Here is a 27,032-nt window from a genome sequence, read left to right on the forward strand (position 1 = left end):
AAAGGACTAAACAGGAATCCAAAATCATCATCATTATCCTTTTACTCCACTGTGTCCTTCCCAAGGGCAAGGAGTGTATAGGTAGCACTCGGGAATCACATCTCTTCGCATGCATCAGCTGTTCCTTGCTTCACTGCAGATTCTCATCGTGGATAGGGGCTTACACAGCATCCCTCTTGAAATCACACTGTCAGGCTTAATTGGCCTAATTGCTTCTAAAACAACAGATCATTATAAAAGAATTTTTTTGAAGGACTACTAGAATCAAAGTGTAGGATAATTTTTCCACTTGAAAATACTAAGATTGTCCAGTAGACTTCCAACTGCATGTTTGTGAAATTGATTTTGTGCACAGGATTAGTGTTTTAAATCCACATCAGCCCAGTGAATCCAGTCCCTAGGAGAAGAAATATTTTCCGATAAGTTTCATGGCCTATGTTTGTTAGATTGAATTAGAAGCTTTAAAGTTTCAATAATTGCTATTGATAGTGCTTTAGCTTTTGTTAGGACAGGATTTTGCAAGGATAAAAAACCCCTCGTATAGTTTTAATCAATGAATTGGCAAAATATCTCATTAATTGTTGACATTCTCATCATCTCTTTCATTATTCAGTCAGCCTCAACCAGAGAAGATTCAAGCTCCAGTATGTCTCTTGCCATAGACATTCCTCTGGCTTAATAGATATTGTTTAAGATCATATGTGTGTGTGGTGAGGGTCCCACATCGTTTTGAGAAAATCTCAACAGGAAGCTGGGGCATGAAAACCAGGTTGCTTGCCAAGGAGCCGAAAGCCTGAAAAATCACAAATAAATCATCACCGTATGCAATTCAGTCTGATATAGATATCATCTGTTTCCTCTTGGCCAGAGGCACTAGGGTCACAGGCAGGCACAGGGCAGGTGGAACCTAGAGCCTAGGACGCAAAAGGAAAGGAGTGCTGGAAGTTAAAGCCAACACTAAGGCGAAGTCAAGGTGCCATAAATAATGCGTGTGACCAAACCCAAGATGCTTCTGCATATGCAGTGACCGCTTTCCAAATTCACAGTGTGACACTGCCTAAATAAACATTTTTAGGCCAACCTTAACAAAATAGATAACTGCTTAGAATATTAACTCTACTCTGTTAGTTATATTTTAAATCATATTATATAAAATGTATATTATCCATTACATATTCAATCACATGTTATATAAAATTGAGACAAGTATTGCATTTTCCCCACTCTCACGTGTTATGAGAAAATTTTACTCAAACTCATCATACGCAACCATGTCATCAGGACTTTGTCAACATTGGAGCCACTTCCCAAGTCATCTCACACAGTTTTCCAGGGCATGGTCTTTTACTTCCATCAGGCTGGTTTTGATACACCACTCTTTGAATCCTTGGTGATGCATTCACTGGAAGTTCATCTTGAGGCTCAATTACATTTTTGCTGAATATTTGGACACTTGCTGTTTCTCTGTCTTTATTCGTCCTGTAAGACCCATGTATGTGACCTTAATAATACAGGTGCTTACTATGCTGCTTTTAAGGAGAGCTTTACAGCAATACCCAGTTGTTCAATTTGGAGGTCATACCCAAGGGTAATTACTAAATCCATGTAGTTTTGCTCTTAAAAAAAAAAGTCTTTAACCAATTCTGCCAGATTAGTTTTACAAGCATCTAAAACTTTCATTGATGAGATAATTTCAGGCTTATGTAACTTACCCAAAATACTGCTGTGACATTCAAAATGAAGGGATTCAGAGAATGCCCCATAACATGACAGGATTTGTGAGGGTGGAAATATAAGGTGGCAATCTCTTCTCTTATGTAATATCTGGAAGGGACCCTCTCCTTATATTTGAGGTAGACACATATTTCCTCTGAACACTGACTTTGGGGTCTTTGTTTCATAAGCACCTTATCCATGAAACTGCCTCAAGTTGAGAGTACTTGTTTAGGAGTCGTTTTTAAATGAGGCCCATTCTTAAATGAGTGAAGGGCCATTGGGCTGTCCTCATTTTAATACAGAGTAAGGAAGGCTCAAGTCTTATACATACAACGATGTCAAATGAAAATACTGCTTCTCACTTGCGAGTCAGTTAAGGAAGTAGCTCTTACTTCTCTCTGTCCTAGCCGAGGCCTTCCCAGTTTTCCATGGATCATTTCCTTCCCAATATTCCATGGATCATGACCCACTCAGAACTGTCATCCGCTGTGTCTGTTGTCAGTGTATGAGCATCTGCACCAAATGTCTGCTCAGGCCTTTACAAAGAAGACCTAAATCCAGTAGGTCTGTGCCCACGGAACTACTCTGTTTTGACTTGCAGTGCCCACCATCTCTAGCCTTGGAGGCCAGTTAGATTTGTTAGTGTGTTAGTGCTGCTGCAAAGCAGAACTCGCTAAATAATGAGGCAGAGTAAGAAAGTCAGCTCAGGATGACTCCTGTTCATGTAACAGTCAAAAGTCTTATGACTCTAACACAGATATAAGTGGTGGCACACTGAGGTCCTTTGTATTCTCTGCCACAAGCTTGGAAAACACACCTGCATTCTCCCTCCCTTTTCTGTTGTGCTGCTCCTCCAGGAAAGTCACATTGAAAGAATGATGGCTGTAAGAGTAGACAAACACAGAGCTACCTTCATATAACAACTTTGTTAACTGATTTAAAATAGTCAGTGGTATGTATGATCCCATCTTGTTTTTTTTAAGATAACACTTTCTTCTATTTGATAAATGGATAGATTAGATAAGAGAAGGTGATTGGTAAGCAGAAGCTGTGAGATTGGAAAAATCACTGTAATTCCCTGAACTTCAGTTTCCTCATCTACAAAATTGAAGAAGAAAAGGGATAAAGTAATATAAGAAACAAAAAAAATCCACATGAACTAGTGAATCAAACAGGAAAAAGGTGGTAAATAAACAAGAAGACCAGTGGTTCAGGAAATGAGCTCTAACCAAATAATGGGCATACTGCTTGCCATCTAAAAAGGAGTGTTTTTTGTTTGTTTGTTTGTTTGTTTGTTTGTTTGCTAGGGACTCTTGACTACAGGTAAGCTCCACTTTTACATCTAAATTACAAATCCTATAAAATTCCATGCATACTAACCTCATTACCCTATGGTAATCACACAAAATTTGCCCAATAGTCCATGTACTTCAGTTTAAAGGAAGTTGACCAAATTCAGCCTTCTTAACTTGTGAGAGGAAGCGGCGCCAGAGCCCAGGTGTCCTTGCTAACATCTCTACCTCCAGCTTTTCCAAAAAGCCCCCCTTTTCCTCCACAGGGATAAAAAGAGCATTTTATACTGATACATGATGGAATTTATAATGGAGATCTAATTGTCATGACCCTTATGCATATAATAATGACTCAAAATTATTATAGTCAATTTACTGGAAATAGAAAGAGAGGATAAAACTACAATAAAAGCAAGAGACTTTAATGTGCCTCTTGACATACAGGGAGACAAAAATAAATAAGGATGGAAATAAATATTTAAATCAGGTAAATAACTTTGACTTAGAGAATCTGAATAAGGTTGACATGACAGATACTAACAGTCAGCATCTTTGAATGCTCAACATGGGCTGTCATACCCCTCTATTATAGATAAGGAAACAGGCACAGAGTGGTGAGGCATGTGCCTAAACAGCCTGATTGAGAGACTATGCTCTTAATCTCTTGCCGTCCTACCTCCAGATAGGTTGAGCACAATGTGTCATCTAAATTAGAACATTCTGATAGTCAAAAGGAGTGCTGTTGATGCCAGGACAGCAGGTGTAAATGGAGTACCCCAGCTCGCCAGCCCATATGGTCCTCCCAACTCTAGACAAATCTTTTATCCAGTAAACAGAACACATCTTTTCCAGTGCTTATGGAACACTTATAAAAGTTATTCATAGAAAAAATTTCCATAAATTCCATAAGGCACAAGCCATACTCTCTGATCACAATGCAGTTAGCATATAATGCATCATATTAGTCATCCAAAAGGGAAAAAACAAATCATCCTGATATCAAAAAGGATACTTGGCAAAGGTCAATCTTCAATCCCAATTATTTAACAGTTTTAGCTTAATAAACTTGGAAAAAATTGCCGTTTGTTGCAGTTTGAGAGGGTTACTAGATAGCAGTAGATTGGTTCTGAGATCAAAATGTTAAGCAGGTAGAGATAAAAATGGATATACAATACAGAGTGGCATAGATAGACATTTATAATGTACCTATAGATACATATGTATGTGTATATATGCAAATAGTACATATAAACATTTCACTTTTATTAGCAAGAAAACTCATTTGAGATCATGGTTTGGATCTATGAGTCACATGGACTTTTGTATTTGTTTCCTGTGGCTACTATAACAAATTACTGCAAATGTATGATTTATAACACAGAAGTTTATTCTCACAATCTGGAGGCCAAAAGTCTGAAATCAGGATGCCTGCAGGATCACACTCCTTCTGGAGGCTCCAGGGGAAAATCTGTTCTTTGTCTCTTCTGGGAGCTGTCAGCATACCTTGATTTGGGGCTTCATCACTCTAATCTCTGCTTCTGTGGCAACATTCCCTCCTCTTGCCCTATCTTCATTTTCTTCTCTGCTGTGTCTTAAGTCTTCCTCTGCCTTTCTCTAAGGACATTTTTCATTGAAGTTGGACTCATCAAGATTATCCAGGATTGTCTCCTAATCTCAAAATCCTTAACTTAATTACATCTGCAAAGATCCATCTTTCAAATAAGGTAACATTCACAGGTTCCAGGGATTAGGATATGGATATATCTTTTTAGGCGCCACCATTCAACCTACCACAACTTGTGATTAACATGAACCCTGAGTCAGAAAGACTATGGAGTCATCATCAGATAGAGTCTGGTGGTACAGAGGGATTGTGTGTTCTCTGCAAACAGGTTGGTCCCAAAAGAGGGAAGAGGCAGAATTAAGATGTTCGTGCCCAGGTCCTTTTTCTAGAAGTGCTGGCCAAAGAGATCACTCTTTCTCCCAGGAAAGTGACTAAATGGGGTGGAAATGTTACTCATCGTAGCCCTTCTACCACCTGGAAGGAGGAGTGAAACTTAGTATTTCTGTTAAAGTGTATGTGTAAGTGCATGCATGCGTGTGTGCTATTTGTCTTTTTTTTAATACTCTGTACTAAAATAAACATATATAGGTTGTAAAATAAATAATTTACATTTTTCATAAGTAAAAATGCAGGGACACCTGGGTGGCTCAGTCAGTTTAAATGGCTGCCTTCTGCTCAGGTCATGATCTCAGGGTCCTGGGATCGAGCCCCACATTGGGCTCCCTGCTCAGTGGAGAGTCTGCTCCTCTCTCTCCCTCTCCATGTGCACTCTCTCTCTCTCTCTCTAAATCTCACTCTCTCTCAAATAAATAAATAAAAATGCAGTTTCTCATGGCCTATGCCAACACACCCAGAATATATCAAATTGGTTTATTTGTCAGCTTGGTCTTGGAGATTCTGTTCAATTAGGCCATTTTTATTGAAATGTGTTGTTTTTCTTCATCCTTCTGGATACTTCTCTCTTTTTTTGCAGTTTAGTAAGGACAGTATGAAACAGTGCTCAGCATCAGTAGTGTTCTTAAATCTGTAGGGTGTTGCATATTTTCCAGCTTGTTAGGACTTTAACCAAATAAAGGCCAAAATAACACCCAAAGAGAAAGAATTTTAGGATGAAGTATTTGCACTAAATTAAGTTTTACACCATAACCAAGACTCAGCAGTTTTAATTAGGTAGAGACAAAATGAGAATGCTGGCTGACATCACAAACAAAAGTACCCTGACACCCAGTGCAGGAGTAAGGGTTTCAGGGTTATAGTGCTCAGCCGCTTTCTGTCTGCACCCCACCCCAACCCTGCCTGCCTGTCCTGCTTTTGGGACCAGGCAGACCCACACTTAGACTCCAGCTCCACTTCACTCCTCACAGTAAAATGAATGGTAATACCTATCTTACTGGATTATGAGAATTAAGTGAAATAAAATATGGGAATATACCCCAACAATTGCCTACCTAGAGTAGGCTACCTTCTAAAAATGCAAAGGTTATGTGCAACTAATTATTGAACACTGCATCTGAAAATGTAAGGACCTGGTTAGCTAGAGGGAGCCATTTGGTTGTGAACTTAGATTGACCCTGCCCCTCCCAGAGGAACTTACTTGCAAAGCCCAGATACAAGGGCGGGCCAGACCTGTTGGAGACATCCAATCAGTAGGCGTGCATATATTTACTATGGTAAATTGAAATTCAATTGGCCACCCGTATTGCTGACCTAGCATGACTATGCAGTTTTCCCTGTGTATTGCAATCTCATTGGCCACCTGTGTATAAGCCAGGCTCAACCACCTCTACAAAAGTTAGTCTGTGAGGCTGGGAAGGGTCGTTGCCTCTTTGTAAGAGATGGCCCGACTGGTGGGTTTGATTCTTGATGCTTGGTGTGAAATAAAGATTTGCTTGACCTTTGGTTTGTATCAGTCTCACTTCTTTGATCACAGACCCATTATTGGGGGACCCTAACAAAACTAGCAATGTACTATATGTTGGATAATTGTATTTAAGAAAAAATAAATAGGTGGCGCCTGGGTGGCTCAGCGGGTTAAAGCCTCTGCCTTCGGCTCAGGTCATGATCCCAGGGTCCTGGGATCGAGCCCCACATCGGGCTCTCTGCTCAGCGGGGAGCCTGCTTCCTCCTCTCTCTCTGCCTGCCTCTCTGCCTACTTGTGATCTCTGTCTGTCAAATAAATAAATAGTATCTTAAAAAAAAAGTTAAAAAAATAAATAATAAATAATAAATAAATAAATAAATAAAAACAAAAACACAAACTTAAAGGTCTTACAAACAATCCTTTAAAATTTCTTAAGCATTTTAAACATTTTTTGTGTTGTTCACCTTGGAGAAAGAGAACAAAGTTGGGTGAAGAGAAGAAACACAGAAATTAAGTTAAGGAGATTGCAGGGAAGAAGCAGATGCTAACTTGTGCTCTGGTACATGAGTAAATGAAAGAGCCTTCTGAACTTTGTTGAGAAGAACCCATGCTCCGGCTCCAGTGCTTCTGAATGCTTGGGAATCCCATGTAGAAAACTAAAACCCTCTCACCTCTCTGTCTTCTTCCTTGAGTAAAATCCTTGGACATGTAGTAGTTGAAGTGCTGTGCTGTTTATCTCCCCTGCTACAGAGGCATTCAGACCTCTTTTAGATCACAGTCCCTCATGCGTCTTGTGATTGAGGACAAACTACCAAGAGCAGTAATCATGCTCTAAATATTAATTTGATTGGATATAACATAATCATGCTTCATTACAATCACAAGTCATTTGATTATTTAATAAATGCTCCCATTTATAATTTGTCCTTACAAAATATCCTAGTGATTGGGATATGCTGATGACACCACATTCATTTATTTTCAGATGATTGGAGTAGCTGCTTGGCATTCAGGAAAGGGAGATATTTGGAAGATCAGTTAGGAGGTGATTACACTAGTCCAGAAGAGAGATGATCATGGTTGAACCAAGGCCATGAAGAGGAGAGGTGAATGAATTAATACACACTGTCCCTGTGGGTGTGGTTGACAAAGCACCGTCTCCATTATACTGCCAAAAAAAAAATTAGTGTTTTATTGGCAAAATGCTGAAATTATACCATCTATTGGAGGGAGGGTGTTAATTTTCAAGACTCTTCTTTTGAAATGAGAGGGGGAGTATGTTATTTATGACAAACTGTAGTCAGATTTCTGTTAAAGAAAGTAACTACTGATCTTATAAACCTAGAAAGTGACAAAAAAAAACCTGACAGCAAGACAAGTCTTTGAATCCTCACCAGCTGGGCACTTCTTTGATGTACTGACTGGTTGGAAGAAATGAGACAGTGTGCATGTCAGACAGGAAGGGCTGGATATGCTGTTGCCAGCACCTCTCACTTTTGATTTCCAACTGAGTTGCTAAATCACAAGTGCACAAGTGCTCATCTTAGTGAACACTCTCCCCCTTCCTTTGTTTGGAAGGAATTCTGTAAGTAGAAATTATCCTCATAGCTCCGGGCTATGAGAACTTCATCTTTGATAGTTCTTTGCAGCATCTCTGAGTAAGTGAGACTTATTTATACTGATTAAGGAGTCCGAAGAGCCACTGATTGAGTAACAAAATTAAGTTAATGACTAATTTCCTTTGTCTCTGAATGACTTCCATACAAACCCTTTTATTTAATTGTTCTTTACATTGCTTATACTTCACACTGCTGGATGGCGCATGATACAACTTTTTTTCTGTTCTTAAGACTTTACACTGTTTTTTCAGTTCCTTATTCTTTGATTTCTTTTTTATTATTATTTGAATGTAGTTGACACACAACATTACCTTAGTTTCAGGTGTGCAACATAACAATACATCTTCTCTATACATTGTGGTGAGTGTAGCATAATGTATAGAGAAGATGTATAGAGAAAATGTATAGAGAAAAACAGAAACACCGTATGATCAAATAATTCCACTACTGGGTATCTACCCGAAGAAAACAAAAACACTAATTCAAGAAGATATATGAACCTCTATGTTTATTGTGGCATTGTTTACAATAGCCAAGATATGGAAGCAATCCAAATGTCCATCAATAAACAATTAGTTAAGGAAGACGTGGTATACATACACACACATACATACACACAGAAATATTGTGCAGCCTTAAAAAAAAGACTCAAAGGGGCACATACACCCCAATATTTACAGCAGCAGTGTCCACAATAGCCAAAATATGGAAAGAGCCCAGATGTCCATCGAGAGATGAGTGGATAAAGAAGATGTGGTATGTGTGTGTGTGTATATATATACACACACATACATATATATACACACACATACATATACACACACACATACATACATACATACACACAACACATACATACACACATACATACACGTACATACCATGGAATCTTACCAAAAGAATGAAATTTTGCCTTTTGCTAGATGTGGTTGGAACTAGAGGCTATTATGCTAAGTGAAATAAGTCAGTCAGAGAAAGACAAATACCGTATGATTTCTCTCATATGCAGAATTTAAGAAACAAAGTAGAGGAATAGAGGGGAAGGGAGGAGAAAAATAAAATAAGATGAAAACAGAGAGACAAACCATAAGAGACTCCTAACTATAAGAAACAAACTGAGGGTTGCTGGAAGGAAGGTGGGGGAATGGGCTAAATGAGTGATGGGAGTTAAGGAGGGCACTTGATGTAATGAGCACTGGGTGTTATATGCAAAGGATGAATCAATAAATTCTACCCCCAAAAATAATAAAACACTATGTTAACAAAATTGAATTTATTTTTTAAGTTTTTGTTCATTTATTTGACAGAGAGATAGAGCCAGAGAGCACAAGCAGGGGCGGGGGGCAGGCAGAGGGAAAGGGAGAAGCAGGCTCCCCACTGAGCAAGGAGCCTGACGCAGGACTCGATCCCAGGACCTCGGGACGATGACCTGAGCCGAAGGCAGACATATAACTGACTGAGCCACCCAGGTGCCCCAACTAAATTGAATTTAAATAAAAAAAATTTTTTTAAAGATGAGCTCTTGCCATTTTTGACAACATGGGTGGACCTAGAGGGCATTATACTAAATGAAAGAGTCAGACTGAGAAAGTCCAATACTGTTTGATTTCACATGATAAAACTCTTACTGGAGTTTCCTATTTGAAGCGCCTCTACTGTGCTGCACATTTGTGAGTAACCAAGGAAAGATCCTGTGAGTTTTCCTTTGTGCCTGAGTCGTCCATTTTAGGGTCAGAAGGTATGGACCCATACCTTCCTATGCAAAAGGGAAGGGGTGAGGCCAAGGCTATGGGGAGTCTTGGTGTCATGTGGAATTTTCAAGAGATGACTCTAATCTCATTTCAGTTGTTTCATCGAAGTTTTTGCATTAGGATGAGGAATTTCTGGTCTCTGTTTCTAAACTGTAATAAGTACTTGTGTGGTTGCAGCTCTCTTGGGATTGCCCTTTAGAGGGAAGATTCTGAAATGTCGGATATTAACAGAGGTGCAGTGTTGTTCCTCTATTCTCTCTTATATCCAAATACTGAAGCCCCTCGGGAAGGACTTTATATGTTTAGACATTCAAACTTTTCTGCTAAGCTCTCCTTCCCCTTGACTACACAGGATTTCACAGTGGATCAAACTCACTACTCTCCTAAACTTTTCTTCCTTTCTTGGTCTGGCTGAAACAGCCACAAGCAAATATCCACACTGCCCTGAACTTAGCAGGATTTCCCTCTGCGGCTGGTATAATGATTATTGAGTGGATGGTACAAGCCAATGCAAGGCATGACAGTTTCTAAACAGCAGTCATTGTCAAGAGGAACTGTTATTTTCCCTCTCAGGAACTTGCCTCTGGAACTGTGTGTGTGTGTGTGTGTGTGTGTGTGTGTGTGTGTGTGTGTGTATGTAAGGAACTAGAAGAGTAAAACTTGTCATGTGGGAGAGTGCTACTTCAGAGAATAAGCTATTTTCCACTTAAAATATTTGTTGAGATTCATTTTAGAGTTTCAACACTTCCCCCAAGTGTGAATCTTCTATGGACCTTAAAAGAAAACAAGCCTTGTCTAATTTAGTAAAACACAGGAAAGTGAGTTTGAAGTTTCCTTTCGAAGTCAGCATTTCAGTTGGAACATCAGACCAGATGTTAAAGAGCCTTGAAAGCCATAATGCCTGTCCTTCTGTTGCAGGTGCAACAACGAGAGTGAGTGGTCCCAGATCCATGAGAACATCATCCGCAAGTCCAGCGCCAAGTATTCTGCCCCCAGCGCAAGCCACGGTAACATACTTCTCTGGCTAGAAAACCTTGTGTTGCTCTTGCTGATGCTGATCATATAGACCTCAGTGAATTTGTGCTACCAGTTGCCGCATGTAAATTTCAGTTCCCCACAAACATTTGTTCTCCTCCCCAGTCACTTTCTACTATTTCTCCTTGTGATAATTTGAGACTTTTCCTAATTACTTCCAACCAAAATATATTTTCTGTTGTTTCTAAAATGGATTCCATGTGCTTTGATAGGTAACTTGAGTTCCAGTTTAAAACCAGAGTGAACAAAATTGCTGTAGGGTTTGTCACATTGTGAAGTCTGTGTTTTCTTGAACAAAGAATACACACCCCCGCCAAAAATAAAAGACAAATATTAATAATCACTTCTTCTATTCCTGTTCAGTGTTAGCATCACCAAGGAAGCCTGACACAGTGATTAATCTGCCAGAATTGTTCAGGAACTGGAATAGTCAATTTTCAGTTCACAGCAGCTTTCATCTTAGTTCAACTTCTTTTCCTTTTCCCTCCTCCTTTTCTTTTAAAACTGTTTAATTCCTGTCTAAATCTTGGTGCAATTCCACACATTAGGAAGACTGTATTTTCTAAATTGAATATTAATTGCTTGATTAAATTAGAAGCACTATTTGAAAGCATCTGAGCTTTCATGTACACTTGAAGATGGCTTTCAAATTTACATAGAACCATGTTTCTAATGACAGTTTTAACCTCTCAATTATCTCATAATCTCTTTTACATAATGTTCTTTGTTTTTTAACTTCCATAGCCTTGTTGTAAATAGAAAGTGAGCTTAATTAACAGTGTAAAGCCACTGCAAGGTGTGGCAGTCTCCAAAGTTATTAAGAAGAATGAAGTTTTCACTACTAGGCATATACCCAAAAATGTACAAAAATACTGATTCTAAGAGGCACATGTACCCCCAATGTTCATAGCAGCACAAGCAACAATAGCCAAATTATGCAAAGAGCCCAAATGTCTATCAGCTGATGAATGGATGAAGAAAATGTGGTCCATATATACGATGGACTTACTCAGCCATCAGAAAGGATGAGTACTTACCATTTACATCGACATGGATGGAATTGGAGCATATTGTGTCAAGTGAAATAAGTTACAGAAAGACAAATACCATATGATTTCACTCATATGTGGAATGTAAGAAACAAAACAGATGAACCATAGGGGAAGGGAAGGAAAAATAAGATAAAAGGAAGGAAAAATAAAATAAGAGGTAAACCATAAGAGACTCTTAGATATAGAGAACAACTGAGGGTTGGGGAAAGGACTAAATGGGTGATGGGCGTTAAAGAAGACACTTGTTGGGATGAGCACTGGGTGTTTTATGTGGGTAATGAATCATTGGATTATGATCCTGAAATCAGTGCTGCACTATATGTTAACTTAAAATTTTTTTTTAAAGATTTTATTTATTTGTTAGAGAGAGAGAGAGAGAGCACGTGGGAGCACAGGCAGACAGAGTGTCAGGTAGAGGCAGAGGGAGAAGCAGGCTCCCTGCCAAGCAAGGAGCCCGATGTGGGACCCGATCCCAGAATCCTGGGATCATGACCTGAGCCGAAGGCAGCTGCTTAACCAACTGAGCCACCCAGGCGTCCCACTTAAAATTTTTTTTTAATTTTAATTTTTCTCTATCATGGTCAACAGATAGTCAGTTAGGAGTGTCCTCAGAGCAGCTCCAGACCAGAGGCCGCAAAGTTTGAGACCTTCGGCTAGGAGTACTTAATTTCTCTAAAACTCTAGCATGGGGAGCCTCAGGGTCTCTCTCACTACTTTTAAGTGACTGTTTTTTTGTGTATGTGCCAGGATGCCAAGGAGATCCATGCAGTGTGGTTGAAGGGGAAGGGAGCCCATATTTCTCACCTACGAGGCTAAAGCAAGAAGCAAATAAAATCTTGTTTTTAATATATGAAGTTATTGGTAATTTGGAAGACTACCATTCACATCCATATTTATGGTGTTCTTTGCTTTATTTACTTAATTGATTCATAAAGAGCTGCCCTTGGCTATAAGTTATTGGGCCATGATATGATAAAAAATGGAGAACATTTTAAAAGAAAGATGGTAGTAGTAATACACTTTAAAACAACTGAAAGATTAGTTTCCACCATCACCTCCCAGGTTAAGATGTTGAATTGTGTCTCACATCCCAAAGCAGGGACAATGCCATCTTCAGTACCTGTGGTTTTTGTCCAGAACTCATAAACACTGGCCAAGGCCCCATAGACGTCAGAGAGCCTCAGTTAGGATGGTCCAGTTAGAGGAGGGCTCTATGCACTTATGGAAAAGCCAGGTGGAGAAATAGGCTGCTTCTCTTTGAAGTGTGTGTCTGACATCTTCTAGGCAAGTCTTGACTTGGAAGCTGGTTGAGATCTTGGAAGTTTTCTGTTTCAACTCCCTCATTAAATAAATGAGGAAACCGAAGCTCCATGAAGTGACTTCGTGGCTGAACCAGGAAGCCCAGGTTTCCATACTCCAGGCAACTGGCTTTTCACTCTGTTGCCAAGCTTCTGAGCAAGGGGTTTCCAGTGCAGGACTCTGGGGTCTTCATGTCAGAAAAGTTTATAGATTACTCAAAGAATAGCTCTGGTCTTTATTAGTCTCCTAATTAAAGATACCTCATTATAGAAAATTTACTTTGCTGTAAACTGTCACCTATCTTTGTTAAACATCATAGACATTTATTTCCTTGGCAATTCTAGTGAATCATTAATCACTAGTGCTCTCCCTGCAAGTAAAATCATACAAAAATGTAGAAGGAATTGCTGCACTGGTTTTAAGTGCTGAGACTAAAGGTATCATTCAGTACTAACTCCTATAGGTTGGCCTCTTCGATATGTAGCCACAGACCTAACTTTTAGTAATTCTTGCAGCATGAAGGTTATTAAAAACAAATGAAGACAAATAAAACAGTTAACACGGTAGTTTTCCATGTATTTTTAAATGACTGTTGCACAGCTCTATTTACATATCTTGGGCTGGGGTTAATTTATATTATTAATTCTCATCCATCTCTTCCACAGGGATGGGAGTGGAGAGAGATTGGGGCCAGGTTGCTGACTCTCCAATATTCCCCACAAATTTCAATTTGTGCAATTACTTTTTTATGGGACGGTCTTTAATCTAAGATGAGATGGTCCTATTTCCACTAGAGCTGAAGCTTTGCAGTGCTCTGTGATCCATAGACCTGGTGTGTGCAAAGTAGAGGTGGGGGTGGTTTGTGCTGGTCTTACTGGGGAGGAACCCACTGCTCCTCTGGCTTTCAGTCATACTTGCCCTTGTAAAAAATGCACCTTCAGAGTGTGGAGGGGAGGGGCCACATAAAAATAAATTCAAAACAGATGAAAGACCTAAATGTAAGACAGGAAACCATCAAAATCCTAGAGGAGAACACAGGCAGCAACCTCTTTGACCTCAATTGCAGCAACTTCTAACTTAGATACATCTACGGAGGCAAGGGAAACAAAAGCAAAAATGAACTATCAGGACTTCATCAAGACGAAAAAAATCTTCTGCACAGGGAAGGAAACAGTCCACAAAACTGAAAGGCAACCTACAAAATGGGAGAAGATATTTGTAAATGACATATCCAACAAAGGGTTAGTATCCAGGATCTATAAAGAATTCATCAAAATCAACACCTAAAAAATAAATAATCCTGTTAAAAAATGAGCAGAAGACATGAAATTTTCCAAAGAAAACATCAAGATGGTCAGCAGACACACAAAAAGATACTCAACACCACTCATCATCAAGGAAATAAAAATAGAAATCACAATGAGATACCACCTCACACCTGTCAGAATGGCTAAAATTAACAATACAGGAAACGACGAATGTTGGCAAGGACGTGGAGGAAGGGGAACCATCTTACACTGTCGGTGGAAATGCAAACTGGTGCAACCACTCTGCAAAACAGTATGGAGCTTCCTCAGAAAGTTGAAAATAGAAGTACCGTATGACCCAGCAGTTACACTACTAGGTATTTACCAGAGAATACAAAAATACTGATTTGAAGGGATACAAGTCCCCCCGATGTTTATAGCAGCATTGTCAACAATAGCCAAATTATGGCAAGAGCCCAGATGTCCACGTGTGCATACACACACACACACACACACACACACACACACACACACACACACACAGGAATATTACTCAGCCATCAAAAATAATGAAATCTTGCCATGTCCAGCTATGTGGTTGGAGCTAGAGAGTATTATGCTGAGCAAAGTAAGTCAGAGAAAGACAAATACTATATGATTTCACTCATATGTAGAATTTAGGAAACAAAATAGATGAACATAGGGAGAAAAAAGGGAGGGAAGCAAACCATTTTTTTTTTTTCATTAAGTAGGCTCTTTGCTGGGCATGGGGCTTGAACTTACAGCCCTGAGATCAAGACCTGAGCTGAGATCAGGAGTTGGATGCTTAACCAGCTAAGCCACCCAGGCACCCCCTAGAGACTCTTAATTGTAGGGGACAGCCGAGGGTTGCTGGAGGGGAGGTGGGTAGGGATGGGCTACTTGGGTGATGGAATATTAAGGAGGACACTTGTTGTGTTGAGCACATATGTAAGTGATGAATCACTAAATTCTACCCCTGAAACAAGTATTACACTATATGTTAATTGGAATTTAAATGAAAATTTGAAACAATAACAAACAAAAAACAACCTTGAGCTTTCTTAAAATGTTTCCTTAGAATAACATATACTTTCTGCATCAAAATTTTTCTCAAGAAAAGTGCTGAACTTTTCATGTTTTCCTCCACCAAAAAAAATATATATATATGTTTCTTTATGTCTTTTTTAGTACTACAGTACAGGGTGGAGATGTGGTTCTGAGTAAGAAAATGCTTTTGTTTTTGCAGGTCTTATCATTTCTCTGCAGCTTCTCCGTGGAGACATGGAACAGATTAGGAGAGAAAACCCCATGATATTTGGTAGGGGGTTGGCAATTACAAGAAAATTGGGATTTCCTGATGTCATCATGCCAGGTAGGCAGCACTTCTTGGGGCTGGGTTGGGAGAGGGGTTAGAAGGATGGAGTCTGGTGCTCCTCTCATGAGCAGATGGTGAACTGTGCTGGGAAGGAGCCCTGCAGCCATTAAAAGCCTCTGAATCCAAGTCAGCTTGCTAACTACAGCCTGTAGTCAGTGGCTCCTTTTTTGGCATCTGTTCTTTTCCAGAATCCCCCACATCATACTCACCCATGCAACATAACAATCCAGCAGATGGGCTTTGTTGTCTCCTGTAGAGCCTGGATGGTAGAAACCAACATGGAATTCTTCATGGGGATGCCTTATACCCTCTTCGGCTCAAAAGAACTTCCTTTGGGGGCGAAAAATACACCAAAATATATACTTTGTAGTATTGATGAATCCAATTCATGTAGGAAAAGCAGATCCATTTTAATGTATTGGAAAACAAGTCGGGCAAATGGTATGTTAGGCACTAGGAATAGTACTACCTAGCCAGGTTCACGTTCTCATCTAATGCCCAGTGGAAAGCCAGAGCAGAAAGTGAGAATGCATCAACCGTCAACTGTGGTTCTAGCTCAGTCCCAGGTTCATGTTTCCTAGTCAGGTCGATGCAGACAAAGCTAGGAAAGTAGATTGAAATAGGTCATCAGAGCCAAGGGGACTATGGGGAGTGAGGGAAGGATAGAGGCATGGCTCAAATAGAGGGCAGGTGGTCTGATAAGCAGAGGAGATGTGAACAAAGGAAAATCTGAACAGGCAAATAGCTGGTTTTCTGAATGGGTTACCTACCCTTTTCATTGAGTTTTAATGATCCAGTAAAAGCTTGTTTGCTTCTGTTTGAAAGAGCCAGGGCAGGCCAGACTGCACTGCTTGTGACCACTCTATATGTCACCTATTTGAAGTTCCTCATGGTGCTGTAAATCCCCTTGTTGGAAATATTTGTCAGCATGTACCCAAGGCAGGAGTATGAGCTGAGCACAGAGAAGGCCCATGTGATGGCTTCCAGCTGCCTTTCAACTTCCCCCACTATGCCTGGACTTGTTTTCTCTTGCCTGCTTCCCCTCCGCATAGACACTGTGGATGCAGAGTAAGCTGCTGGGAACAGCCCTCATCTTCTGCTCACACACACACACACACACAGGTCTACTGGATGGGAAACCTGGGCCACTCAATCAATTCCATTTGTAATGGGATGGAAATCAATAGCATTTGTAATGTTAGGGAGACTTCATGCTTCTGAAGGGCCCCCATCTGACTGTTGTAGAGGGATATCCTTCATAGGACACTTCTTCCATCCTGTCCTAACACCATTCCTCAGCCCTGGTTGTCAGGACAAGAAGAGCCCAGGCATAGTCTTGGCTTCCTAGCAAAATGTCATGGAAGAAAGAAGAAGTGGTTATCAAAATTGATCTGGTGATTTTGTTTTTTAAGTTACATATCCAGGTTCATGAGGTGGAGTAACATATTCTAAGAGATATACCTAAAGTTTTCCTTTCTTTTAAGAAGTTGTTTGCCTGCAATTTAGACATTTCTTTCCTCTTAGCCTTCACAGTCAGAGGATTAAAACCAGATACTGGTTTTACTCTTTACTGAACAGATACTAAAAAGGAACAAAGTTCAGTCAAAACAATTCTTTTTTTTTTTTTAAAGATTTTATTTATTTATTTGACAGAGAGATCACAAGCAGGCAGAGAGGCAGGCAGAGAGAGAGGAGGAAGCAGGCTCCCCTAGAGAGCAGAGAGCCCGATGCAGGGCTCGATCCCAGGACCCTGAGATCATGATCTGAGCCAAAGGCAGCGGCTTAACCCACTGAGCCACCCAGGCGCCCCCAGTCAAAACAATTCTTAAGCAAAGCTTGATTTTAAGAGTTATGTTTTCTAACCCTCATTTATGGAAAGAAATCTTTTTGTGGAGCACCCCGCATCTCTTTGTGTCATAGGCACTCAGGTTCAGAAAGGACTTCTGGGTATGCTAGACGAGTCTGAGGAAATGAGCTGTATCAGGCACTGGTGAGACAAGCTAAGATTAAGTGAGTTTTCCCTCCCCTGGGCAGTGAAGGGATCATCAGATGCTTTGCAATCCTGAAAGGTCCAGGTGAAGCCTGTGAGTAAGCTGTTCTTTTCTGCCTTTGAGTACTAAGTGCTAGAGCTGAAAGTAAGGATTGGTTCACAGGCGGGTTGCGGTCCTTTGTGCATCATCTGTCTCCTCTGCCCATCCTCCCCTTGAGGAGAGAGCTTTTTTGCAGATGGCCAGTCCCAGCGTTGTGAGCTAAAAACTGACTGACAGACATCTTAATGCACTCCAAGATATCATCGGAGTGAGTTTGCCATCCTCAGGCATGCTGATAAGGCTGGCCTGCAGCTTCTGGAGCAACAGGAAGAGTGTACAGGAACATTTTACATTGCAGTCAGCCTATCCTGGGAAACCATAAGCTCCAAAGTCCCTTGGTGAGGCTGCCTGCAGCCGATCTACCCTTCACCTGTGGGAATGTTGGACCTGGGCCGCAGCGCTCCCTCAGCCCACATAGTGTTGGTGTGACCAAGTTACAAGAAGTTGTCACTTCTTGATACATGGACATACTTAAGAGAAATGAACAAGGCAATGAATTATGTCAGTTACTGTGATCATTTCAACACTTAAGTTACAGAGTTCAGCCAGGCTCTAGTCACACCAGTATCCAACATACCATTTTTAAAAAGGTCTCTTCGATGGTCTCCATTGCTTTCCATGGGCAAACACCACGTGACTGCTGTGAACCAGAGATGTGCTACTCTGTGCCACAGCTGGATCCTCATGGCACAGCCATCCAGCTCTGTTCATGAGCCCTGGTAGTGAGCAAGAGGCAGGAGTGCTATTCCCGTTGCCCTGGGAGTTCCCGGAGAAGATGCATGAACCAGGAGATGACATTCTTGATTAGAGAAGAACAAATAGATATGGGAGTTGAAGTCTGATTTTGAAACCGAGCACTCAAGGTGCTTTTATTGGTTGGTCACCATATTCCCATGGGTACTTCCTCCTTCTCTCCAAACTCATTTTAGTTCAGTTCAAAAGATAGTAACTCCTTTCCTAGATTTTTCTTTTCAAGAAAATGGGCAGGAAAGACTAGAGCAGGACAAATGTTCCAGGTGAACAAGTTGGAGTTAACATTGTTCGCAATAAAGTAGCCAAAAGAAAACTGCCAGCCCAAAGACTGCAAACTGAGAGGAATGATTAAAACCTTTTGTTCAATAAGAGGCCGTGCCCTCCTGCAGACCATGCCCGAGCCAGCAGAGCCCTGCCACCACCTTCTACAGCCCTCTGTCATTCATAGCTTTCCTATAAAGCCTGTGCCCTGGAGTATAGAGTTCTGTCATGGCTCTGTGGGAATTACGTTTTAACTTATTGTCTAAGTCTTGAATTTTTAAGGGTTTTCATTTTCTGTGGAATATGGGCCAAGTTTCATATGAGTGACATGGTCTTCCATCTTGTCAGAAGAAACCCGCCCTTTGATTTAATGTGCTCTGGCTGAGGACTAGGTTTTTCCCAAAGCAGTAGTTCTCTGACTTGAGTCACCTCTGGGGCTTGGAGAAACAGACTGCTGGGTCCACCCCCAGGGGTTTCTGATACAGTAGGAATGGAGTGGGACCCAACAATTTGCATTCATCACAAGCTCTGAGGTGATGATAATGCTCCTAGTTTGGGGCCCCTTTCGAGAAGCATGTCCTAAGAGGGACTCTGCCTTAGGGAGGCTTTGTCCTTCCCTGACTCAGCCCTGGCACAAGGAGTGCTCCTCTCTGGGTTGCTCCGACTTGCTCTTAGAAGGCAGCTCTGCAGGCATGACATCCCTCTAGGGGACCCTCTGACTCTTACCCTTGTGCTCAGAAATACACTCTGTCCTCTGCTTTGACCCTTGATAAAAAGTGCATGCTTCATCACCGACCTGCAAGTGATGTTTTGTTTTTGTTTTTTTTCTCTCTTTTCCTGTTTGTCTTAATTGTTCTTGTCTCTCTCTGTGCTGTCCCCTCATTCTCGCCCCTTTCTTTCTGGTGCAGAGATGAAGATAGTTGGGTGTAAGTTCCTGCTTTTGTGTGTGCCCTGTCTGCTTTTTGCCTGCTTTGTTTCCATCTTCATTTGTTTCATGGAATGTTGCAATACTGGGGTGGGGCTTCATGGTCATTATTAATATTTCATCAGCCTCACCTTTTGGGGGTAACTGACAAGACATTGAAAAAAAAAAAAGAAGAAGAAGAAGAAAAAGCCACCACCAGCCCAGCCTAGAACACTGTGCATTACTTTAGGTGTTCATTAAGATCTGAGGAAACTAAACCTAAGAACTAGGTGCATAGCTACAGGGAAAGACTTTTAGGAGACACACCAGCTACTTCCACTGAAAAGAAAATGAGAGGTGCTTATCCCAGGCTACACAGAATCAGAAAGTTAGAAAGCTTGCCTTTTCAGCGCTGTTGGACACATCTCACAAAAAAGGCAAACACAGAGACATGACTTTTTTTTTTTTTTTTCATTTTATTTTATTTCTTTTCAGTGTTGCGGAATTTATTGTTTATGCACCACACCCAGTGCTTCATGTAATACTATCCTCCTTAATACCCACCACCAGGCTTACCCATCCCCCCATCCCCCTCCCCTTCAAAACCCTCAGTTTGTTTCCCAGAATCCACAGTCTCTCATGGTTTGTCTCCCCCTCCAATTTTAAAAAAGAAAGCTCTCCTCAAAGGAAGTGATGAAAGTATTTACCACAAGTAGATTTGTAGGACTATGGTCAGTCTGAGTGTCAAATGAGGCTTTGGCAATATCTAAGGGATGGTTTAGGAATGATCACATCCGGTCCCACAACAGGCTGGAAGATCAGCACATCCTTGACCCAAGAAAGGAATAGCCATATATAATGATGTCATACTATGCCCATTCCTCTCTTCCTGGTAGATCAGAGAACATCACTGGCTTGTAACAGCAGAAACCAGTAGAAGTGTGACACTGAAGACATGGTTTAAAAGTAAAGAACTTGTTTAGAGTATCCAGGAGATACTCTAAAGAATATCTCTCCTGGATACTCTAGAGTAAAGTCCTCCCAAGAGTCCTTTTTGGTGGAAGAAGGTCTCTTCTTTAAAATAAGAACTACAACAAAACAAACTACTGGTTGTATGCCTGAAACTGCCTAAGTTGAATGGTTGTTAATGTCTCCAAATCTCCATGGAGCTGTCCATGTCATGCCATGTCCATGTCACTCCTATTCTGCCAGGAGAGACAATTGGTGCCATCCTGAGCAGGCCGCTGTGTCTGCTGAGAGAAGGTTAGCTCTGGTTTCGCATGGTCTTAAGGGAAAGAAAACACTATCCTTCCTAATCCTATCTAGAAGTAGACAAGGTATAAATAACAGTATTAAATACTAGTATCCTTGAACCCAAAGCCTCCTAGTATGTGGTGTGACTAATGTATACAGAAGGAACATGAATATAATAAAGAATCCAGACAAGTCTGAGTGCCCAAAGCTGTGTGGGCTGCCCTGGATCATTTCTCCTGGGATGGAACTCCACATAGGCTGGAACCATGTGGCCCCCAAATTCCTAGGAAGGCTGGCATGTCTGGCAGGAGATTCTCTTGCTAACAGATGCTCTGGTGCCTGAGCCAGACCACAGAACTTCTGAAACCAGCCAAGTCTGCTCTCAGAAGAGAGGTGCAAATGCTCTATGAGTTATGTTTCTCATACTAGGATGCAAGACTTCAGAGGGTCGCACCTGGCCACCGTGGCAGGCAGTTCTCTGTCACTGTGGGCTGCAGCTCTGTCACAGTGCTCCCAGCCCCCTAAGATTTCTGGTAGCTGAAAACAGTTTCCTTCTAAGACCTCTCACTTACCGTAAAGACCCCAGAGTGTTTCAGGCCAATCCCTGAGGTAATAAGATGGTCTCAGGTACATTACCTTGCTCCTTCCCAGCAGTTGCTTACGTGGACTTACAAGAATCTAGATTTTTGATGTGTCATCGTGGTGTAGTGAAGCTGTCCTTGACACCTAACCACTCCAAGCCAGGTATCCAGAAACTCTAGTACCTGGGCCAAATCTAGCCAGCAGCTTATTTTTGTACCGTCTTCCAGCAAAGAATAGTTTCTCACATTTTAAAAGGGTTGTAAAAACAAAGGACGTGTCACAGAGACCTATGTGAAACACAGAGCCTAAAATACGAACTATCTGGCTTCTTACAGATAGAGTTTGCTGACCTCTGCTTCCTCTTAAGTCCCTAGTCTCATGGCACACAGCTCTACCAACAGCTGGCCTGGGCTACTCGGGCAGACCGTGAAAAGGACAGAGACAATATATTTGGAGGTCATCCTACAAGTTCAACTTCATTCATTACATCTTTCCACTGCAGAAACTCTGGTGCATATCAGCTGAGCGTTAAGCGCTCAGAGATATAAGGCATTGCTGATGCTGTGAGGTGCCCTGCTAACCTCAGGAAGCTGAGTTCATGTAACAAAGGGAGGCAGGGCCACCCTCAATAATACCCACTCTCACACCCCACAGAGAAACCTCTCCTTCCCAGAACCCTCTCAGCATTCATCTGTGCTGCCTACGAGCTGCCTAGCCCCCACACCCAGCCAGATTTCATCATCTTCCCAGCAAACCCCATGGTGTGGTCCCCTGACATTAAACCCTGGAAAGCATCAGAATCACCTATTGATTGTTTGTTTATTGTATGTACTCAAACCCTGCCCAAGAGCAACCACAATCTCACGGGGTAGATGCTAGAAATCTGGTTTTAATAAGCTCCCCAGGTGATTAGAATATAGCCAGCCAAACAGTGGTCTGCAAACTAACCTCATAAACCATTGCTCAGGGCTTCTCTTTCCCATCCTTGTTGTAGTATGCCTATCCTCAAACCTCTCCTGGAGCTATTTCCTTGCAATTGGTCCTGAAGTTTACAGGAGCCTCCTGGAGACAGTGCCTTAACCCAAACACATGATTCCCCTGGTGGGCTTTGTGAAGATATAACATGTAACAGGAACAGCTGAAGAGCAAGGAACCTGGGAGGCTATCTGTAAGGCAGGCCTGGGTCATTAGATCCTGGGGGCCTTTCACATTGGCTGCTTCTTAGGTTTTCTCCTAGTTCCAGGAGAATTAGTAGAGAGCTCTATTTAAATGATCCCCCAGAGAGCTTTTGATAAGAGGGCCCCAGTAACATTAACTACCGCAGTTCTTGAAATTGAGGCCGTAATTTGCAAAATTGCAACCCATAAAGCAGCCTAATATCCATTCTGCTGAGAATAGCCCTGGTCTTAGGCAAGTCTGTTCTCCAAATAAAGAGCAGTGAAAGATCTGATGAAATCAAGCTGCTTCACTCTGTAACTCAGAGGGCATGTTTACTTGTTTTGATAAATTTTCTCAGCAAGATATCACTGAAGGCATTCTGTTTAAATAGAAAATTTAAAAGAATGAAAGCTGTAGGAATATCCAGCTCAGGTCTTCCATTTGAAATTGGCATTTTGATTTACAATGCCCTGGAGTTACAGCTCAGAAACCATGGGCTCACTTTATGAAATCATCACAGACCAAATTCTGTCATTATCAATCTCCCACTTTTGTATGAGTATTCTATATCATATATTGCTAGGAAACGTTTAAATGTTTCATTTGAAGCACACATTTATTTAGGGCTAACTTTTGTATGGAGTCACAGAAATTTAAAATGTTTGTACAAGCTAGAATACTATTGCTGGTAGCCAGTATCTGCTTTTACATGTCATGTGGATTATCTTAAATGATTTCTAGAGAGCACTGGTTTAAACCAGAGTAGTAGTTTAAAAAGTGCCTGTTCTTTAGATTAGACATTAAAATTCTCTATTCGCTTTATGCCAAATCAGCCTAGAAATTTAATAACTATTTAAATTCCATAGAAAAGCTAATGTGTAACTAAAAGACTTTTATCAAAAGAAGGCTCCAAAGTGTCTGTTTCTATTGTTAGAAACTCAAGGTGTAACCACCTCTCATTTATCCCGTTATGATAGCAATTATCTATAGGAAAGTTCCCATTTAATTTTGAATTTTACTTCAGGGGACTGATTTTATTCATCTCCTGCCCATAGTAGCAAATTTGTGGATTTGAGTTTCCCTTCTGCTCTCCTTTCCTACCCTACCTGCACCTCTGAGTGTTATTTTCATGATATGCCCGGAAGGCCCAAGCAGAGATGTCCAAAGGAGGCAGATTCAAGCCAGACTCATGAAAATTCCAAGTAGAGGCTCTCCTCACCCGGGAGAGAAGTCTGTGTGAACTGCAGGGCTAGACACCCCCTAGGCTGTCCTGCTTTGCCAGCAGTTAGTTACATTTATATGTGATTTTCAGAACGAATTTTCCTTTTCCTTCATGGTAGCCTCAGGGCTATTTGGGGAACAGGATGTTTTTCACACATTAGAGAAAGTTCTCTGGGCTGTCAGAGAATAAGTAATTGCTTCTTACAGGCTGCTCTTCCCCCCACTTGAGTGGAAGTATTTTAAGAGCTTCATTATGCAACCAAATAGCCATGGCTGTGTTCCTGGTATAGTAAGACGACCTGAAGAATAGAAGGTCTGCTCGTGAAGACCTCAAAACCCAGGTATATGCCAGTCCTGGTCTACCATGTTTCATGCATAAGAGACACTAAGACACTTCCACAATCAGATGTGGCCTGTGCAGAAAAAGAGCCATCATCATGTATCTGACCAAACTAGAGAGCTCACTTGCCAACCAGAAACAATACCTGCTTATGTTATTGTGATTCCAAGAAAGGAACTTTGAGATGGGCCAGTTTTGCTAAGAACTGAGGTAGAAAGAATATTCTGAATTGGCTTGTTTTGCAAGTTAATCATTCCATCACCTCTCAGTTAAATTCTTCAGGCTGCTAACACGTCTTCACTTCGGTCTTACGTGTTTTCCTTTGCCACTGTCCTTCGAAGATTTTTTCCCCAGAGACTTAGCTATTTTTTTCTGAAGGTCAAAAGCCCTTCTTTAGAATGTGTGGATAAAACTGGTCATGTTACAAAATTAGAGCAGCCGAAGTGAGCTCCCCTTATACATGAATAGACAACCCCACTCCCTTAAAAAAGGCAGATGTGGTCATTCCTTAGGTCATTTCAGCTTGCAGTTTGAGCTTCTTCAGCCCAGTCTCAAGCAGCAGTTACTGGCAAAGTGGGAGGGAGTCAGAGCCCAGGGAAGCACAACAGATTGTCCCCTCAACCCCGTGCTTTAGCCCCTGTGATTCTGAAGAGTCATTTGTTCCCAGAGCACATGCCACACAAAGAAGAAAAAAATGACAGTCTTGTGACCTCCATCTGGCACTCCAGGAAGGGATGGGATTTGGAGCTAAGCCTCCAGAAAGAAAAAGTAGTGTATCCTCTATAAAGACTCAGAAGGATTAAGAGTTGAAAAAAGAAAACCTATAAAAGAAAAAGGAAATTACCTTTTTTTTTTTTTTTTTTTTTTTTGGAGGGAAAGGAGAAGGGATTAGTAGTTAAGGCATAGACATGATAAAACTAAGTGTTATTCCTGTTGATTCTAAAATCTTTCCCCTTTGGAAGGCTCAGATTTCGGCTATTCTCCTGGAGGGTAGAGAGACCAAGTAGTCACCTATGATATGAGAGAAGATTCTCTGCCCCACATTTTCCCACCCTGGACGAGGTGTGGTGAACAGCTTTAGAATTCAGACTTAGAGAACACATGACTAACCAACCTAGTACCGCTGCACTGATATGGGTAGATGGCCACCATTATTAACCAAGCTTGCAATGCCCCGAGCACCCACCTGAACCCTGGAGGACCCAAATGGCTAGCCTGGTCCTCCATACAAATGGGGCCGTGTGGCTTCTGTGGTCATGAAGACATGGCATTTCTTTCCCCATAGGCGATATCCGCAATGACCTGTACCTAACCTTGGAGAAGGGGGATTTCGAGAGAGGGGGAAAGAGTGTACAAAAGAATATTGAAGTGACCATGTATGTGCTTTACGCAGATGGAGAAATACTGAAGGTAAGATTTGCCAGTCAGTTTGGAATGGAGACTAATCCTGAAATAATTTTTTTGATTCTATGGACTTTATCCAGAGATCCATTCTCCTCAGGCGGACCTCCCTCAAATGGCTGCATGTACATTCTTCTCTGCCTTTTCTTTTCTTCAAGGAAACCCTGCAGTATGCTTTGATGATGACTTCCAGTGTCATACAGCCTGTTTAGAAATGCTTCCTAGTGTCTGACCTCAATCCTTCCTGCTCCAATTTAGACCTATTCCCTCTAGTTCTGCCCTACATGTTACTTTTTCTGCCATTCTGTCTAGCATCAAGCTGCCTACTTTTGGTAACTGTTACTAGGTCCCACTCTTTTTGTTCCTTAAGCTAATAAACCTGCACTTGCTCTTTGGTCAAGGGTGGGACTTAGGCACTCACTTGCTGGTACCAAGTTATGTGACAAGGAACAGCAGAGTCAGGCTCTAAAATATTATTTCCAGCCAATGCCAGTATAAAGAAGGAAGTATGTCTTCTGTCACTCCTCATTCAAAGTGAAGAACTGGAGTGCTCTTTTTCCGCCATCAGTATGTCAGTTTTCCCCAGTCATGTCATGATGAAGTCCCTGGCAAATAACAAGGCCTCATTTGCATAGCACTTGATAGAAGGCAAATCATTCTTTTACAGACCTTGCTCCTGTATGTTGACAATAGCCTTGTGAGGCAGCCAGAACAGGAATGATCATCCACATTTTATGGAAGGAAGAAAGTAAAATTAGTCAAAACCATCTCCTAAAAGTTGGAAGGAAATAGAGGAGAATGTTTATTTGATGGTAGAAACAGTGATTTGTATTACATTTTAAAAACCCACCTCAAGAAAATAAATTAACTTTAAAAAGAAGGAGGGTGGCACCTGGCTGGCTCAGTTGGAAGAACATGTGACTGTTGATCTCATGGTCTTGAGTTTGAGCCTCACATTGAGTGTAGAGATTTTACTAAAAAAAATAAATAATTTTAAAAACCTACCCTAAGGACTAAGGCATGTCCATTGTTTGCATGGATAACACCAAGGTCAGCAGAGCTGGCAGCTACTGGCAGCACCCTTGTGCAGATAGGGAACTGCTCCTGATTGCATTACCTGCAACTTCCTGTCTTCCAGGAAGATGGGACTACAACTTCATGGCAATATTTGGAAATGGGGTCAAGGTAAATCTGGTTCTTCCTTATCTAGGACAGTCAGCCAAGGGCAACCTTGGA

At 41.2% G+C, this 27,032-nt stretch overlaps 1 protein-coding gene across 1 annotated transcript in view; it reads left to right on the plus strand.

The window, feature by feature from the left end:
- LOC111144134 (dedicator of cytokinesis 3) overlaps positions 1-27,032 on the plus strand; it is a 588,346-nt gene that overhangs the window by 473,472 nt on the left and 87,842 nt on the right. Inside the window, exons 13-15 of the mRNA XM_022498293.1 lie at positions 10,722-10,810; positions 15,704-15,829; positions 25,681-25,805. Coding sequence (XP_022354001.1) covers positions 10,722-10,810; positions 15,704-15,829; positions 25,681-25,805 — 340 coding nt within the window. The remainder of the gene's footprint in view (positions 1-10,721; positions 10,811-15,703; positions 15,830-25,680; positions 25,806-27,032) is intronic.

Source organism: Enhydra lutris, unplaced genomic scaffold, assembly GCF_002288905.1.
Source record: "Enhydra lutris kenyoni isolate GAN:26980312 unplaced genomic scaffold, ASM228890v2 scaffoldscaffold10, whole genome shotgun sequence".
Classification (NCBI taxonomy): Eukaryota; Metazoa; Chordata; class Mammalia; order Carnivora; family Mustelidae; genus Enhydra; species Enhydra lutris.